The sequence below is a fragment of the Hipposideros armiger genome, unplaced genomic scaffold (assembly GCF_001890085.2).
Source record: "Hipposideros armiger isolate ML-2016 unplaced genomic scaffold, ASM189008v1 scaffold_20, whole genome shotgun sequence".
NCBI lineage: Eukaryota > Metazoa > Chordata > Mammalia > Chiroptera > Hipposideridae > Hipposideros > Hipposideros armiger.
In genome coordinates, this window is record NW_017731370.1 from 5,365,909 (window position 1) to 5,369,817 (window position 3,909).

The following is a 3,909-nucleotide window of genomic DNA, read 5'->3' on the forward strand; positions in this document are numbered from 1 at the left end:
ATATGCAAGGGCACTCGTATGTTAGGAAAATGCCTATGTCTCTTATCTGTATGGCAAATTTTCCCCAGCTTGAAGTTTATGCTTGGAGTTTGTTTATGCTGTTCCATGTTAAGAATAAGTTTTACATTTTTCTTTGACATTAAAAATTCTTCAAGATTATGATGCATTTTCTAATGCTTTCATAAAATATGAATAAAGAGAAAAAATTTTCTCAGAAATCTGTTTATGATAAGAATTCAGAATAAAATCAGGTAACTAACTTATGGTTAAAATTAAATAAATCATCACCATATGATTATATGTATTGAGGCAAAGAAAAATTTTGGTATTATCCTTCTAGATTCTACTTTAGAGAGAGATGCTATACTAAAATGTTAGCCCTATACTTTTCATTGATTCTAGAACCTCCATAATAATTTTAAAAACAGGTTCAATATTTCAATTAGTTTAATTCCCCATTTTCCAATGATCTTCCTCTGCTTATAGCTTGTTAAAAATAGCACCCAATTATTTAAGGAATTCCCATAATGACTTGGAAATCAAAACTGCCAGACACTGAATTAGGGTAGTCCAAAGAAAATGGACAGCATGATATATACTATTATCTCATTCTATCTAAGAACTATGAGAAAAAAATAGAATTTATGAGAAAAATTGGGAATAAGGGGAATAAGAGAATTTCCACACTGTCATTTAAAATATCAACCAAACAAATGACTTTTGCCTACAAAATTCTGTTACTCCCACCATATATAACAGGGAGGGTAGTACCATTCCTTCAATCATGAAGGTCTCAACATTTCCATATGTTTATCAATCTTTTCAACAGGAAAAGGAAAAAAAAAAGGCAAGATGATAAATACCCTAGAATTCTCACACTCACATACATGTTTAACACATGTCAAAATGACCATCTGTGTATGCACAAAATTGTTTTTTTAATACACTTTATTTGGACGAGAAATTGTTCTTACTGAAGAAATCTCAACTTACCTCCTTGTTCATCCAACATAACCAAAGTTCTGATACCAGCATCTTTACTCTATATTCCAATAATGGTAGCAAAGTTGAAAAAGAGTTAGAGAGAAAAGAGAGAAACAGAAATCAGTAAGGGGACAATTAGCTGTATTAGAAATGGAAAATGAAGAAGGACCAAAGGACAAAAGAGGGAGGAAATATGGCAAGAATATTAGGGGCTGGGGAGGGACTCAGAGGCATGGTCACCTGTGGACTTGCTCTATCAGGGATTCTCAGGGTAGAAGAGGGGGATGTAGGCCAATCTCCATAGGGCAGGATTTCAGTTGGGGATTGGCATGGAATTGGAATACACATATTATACTGCGATTTGGTATTTGAAAAATAAAAATACCTACAGTTTTCATAACACCAATCACAGAAAGCTAATCTATCAAAATCTTCTAGACTAAATCGTCTTCTCTGGCATAATACATCAGAGGGTCTCCATCATCAAATTGGGGAGGGATGCCCCACTGGGAAAATGTGTAAAAATCTTGGGGAGTAAGATTTTCAGGTTTATTGAAGCTAAGGATTGCTTCACAAAGGTTGAGAAACACAGCTCCAAAGGAAACTCGCTCTTCTGTGAGATTTAGAGAAGGGGTTGGCAGATGAGAAATAAAGATTGCTGTCATAAAATAAGGATTTCAGCATAATCTAAAATATATCTATTTCTTATTTCACTTAAAGAAATAGATTTCAGAATAGAGAGATTTAATTTTCTTTACTTTGCAATCTAAAATTCTGCACAATAATATAATGTGAGAAATAATTCATTCACAAGCTTTATTATAGTTCTTTATTACAATTCTCAATGGGAGTGAAGACCTCCCATTTCACAGGGTGAATGTTAAATTGAGTGTAAACTGACATGGCTTACAGTTAGAATTAATTGTTTTTCAAGGAAAGCTCCTGTGGCCCCTAGAATAAATTCCAAAATAAGACATCTCTCATAGCCCCATTTATTTTTCACTGACTTATTTTAAACTAAGAAANACAAATGCTACCTTGTAATGCCATGAACCTTTTAAGAAAGTCAGCAGGTTCTCTGGACGAGGCTTGACTTTGCCTTTACTCTGCCAGGCAGGGATCAATGATTTTACTCTTTAGTTTAGAGTTAATCCCATGGGATTTTCCCAAGAGCTGCAGCTTCAACATCGAAACAAACATATATCCCAGCAAAGACCAACAAAAGGAACAAGAGATAATAAAGTGAAAGGTTAAATCATCCCACGTTAATGCGAAGGCTGTTTCATGGGGATTGCTCTTAGAGAAAAGAAAAGTCCCAGGACTCGATACATTTCCAGGGCCATCTGTCATGCTTAGTGCTTCTTGGTGTCACCTGATACCTGGGTATAAAACAAAAATCCAGGAAGGAATTTCTGAGTAAAACCATTTAGTTGGATAACCTGGAATGGTTCCTTAGGAGGACAGCTATTTCTTGAGACTCCTGTGCAGCTGCAGGATAGAAGCAGTCAACACTTTTTGTGTTCAGGCATAGACAAAATTAGTAGTGCATAACTGGAGAGAAATGTTAAAGCAGTTACAGATCTAAACAACTAAACACAGCATATGCAGAATTAAAACACATTTACGATGGCAGTTAAGATAGTTGTTGACTTATGCTCATCTGTCATTTTACAAAGTCCTCATCTGCTATTATAGTATAAATGGAACGTGTGAAGTCACTTCACTGAGGAATTCAGGAGTTATTCTGGTGTGGCCATAATTGAAATGTTTTAGCTGAGAATATTAACTATCTCATGGGGGAAATCTACTATTCCAGTTTTCTTTTCAGAGAACAATTATTGACGTTCCTGGGAACCATTTGTGTTTAAGAATGATATATTTTTATATTTTTGCATATGTACGGTTCTTTTGGCAAATTTTTCTCTAGATTTTCTTCCTCAAAGTGCAATGAATTTTGCAACTCAAGTAAGCATGTTATTCACTTTCTCTTTTTTTGATCCCAGGTTTGTATATATCATTTTCCACATTTTTATATCAATGCCTTTACAGTTAGGGGAGAATAAAAGACTATCCTAAACTCTTCCCAAATCTTTTCTCTATTGCAATGCTCCTTTTTCCATCCCCTGCACATATAAATTATTAACTAAGAGTTAATAAGGTGGAACTAATTATTTGAGTGTATATGTATCAATTTAGCTCTGGAAATGAGGTACCACTCTTCAATATGGGCACCTGTTGCTTGATTAGAAAAAAAAAAAAGCAAACGTTTTACTGCATCCTGAGTTTCAAAGTCTGGGACACTGTTACAAAGATCAAGCCAGTAAATCTTACAATTATAGCAAATTCATTTGGGGCGTTCTGAAGACTGCCATAGCCATTGTAATTTGTTCAAAACACAACTCTACTAGACGTTATTTGCATATACATTTTGACAACTTGTATTTTAAAAATTGGGGCGAAAGCATTGGGGTTGATGTTCAATTGCTTTCAAAATACTTTTCTTGAATTTTTTTTATTGATTGGTGTATACTTATGGAAAACTTTGAATACAAAAAAATAATATAGAAACATAAGTCCTTACATGAGAGCCATGAGGGTGTGCCCCTCCGGTGTCCCTCCAAGAGGGAATCTGCCAGGAGGAGTGTACTTAGCTGACACCTCCAGCTGCTGCACCTATGGGATATGCCACTGCATTTACATAGAAGCCATGTTCTCCCTTGGGATGTTTCCAGCCAAAGGCTGATCACATTGGGGTTACCAGAGCTGGGGCATTCCTGCTCAAAATGGGGTTACTCTTTGGGTAGTCTTTGCTCCTGGGCTCCCCTTCAGCCTGGTGGGGACATTTTCTGTACAGCACTGCAGTCTGAGACCTTTCTTTCCCCATCCTTCTTCCTCTCTCTTCTCGGACTCTTACAGGTATCAGAC

The 3,909-nt window shown here is 35.8% G+C and overlaps 1 protein-coding gene across 2 annotated transcripts in view; it reads right to left on the minus strand.

Moving 5' to 3' along the window:
• SNAP25 (synaptosome associated protein 25) overlaps window positions 1-3,909 on the minus strand; it is a 31,022-nt gene that overhangs the window by 18,578 nt on the left and 8,535 nt on the right. For both annotated transcript variants that reach the window (XM_019635263.1, XM_019635264.1), the window contains exon 2: window positions 994-1,042. In XM_019635263.1, the coding sequence (XP_019490808.1) occupies window positions 994-1,042 (49 nt within the window). The remainder of the gene's footprint in view (window positions 1-993; window positions 1,043-3,909) is intronic.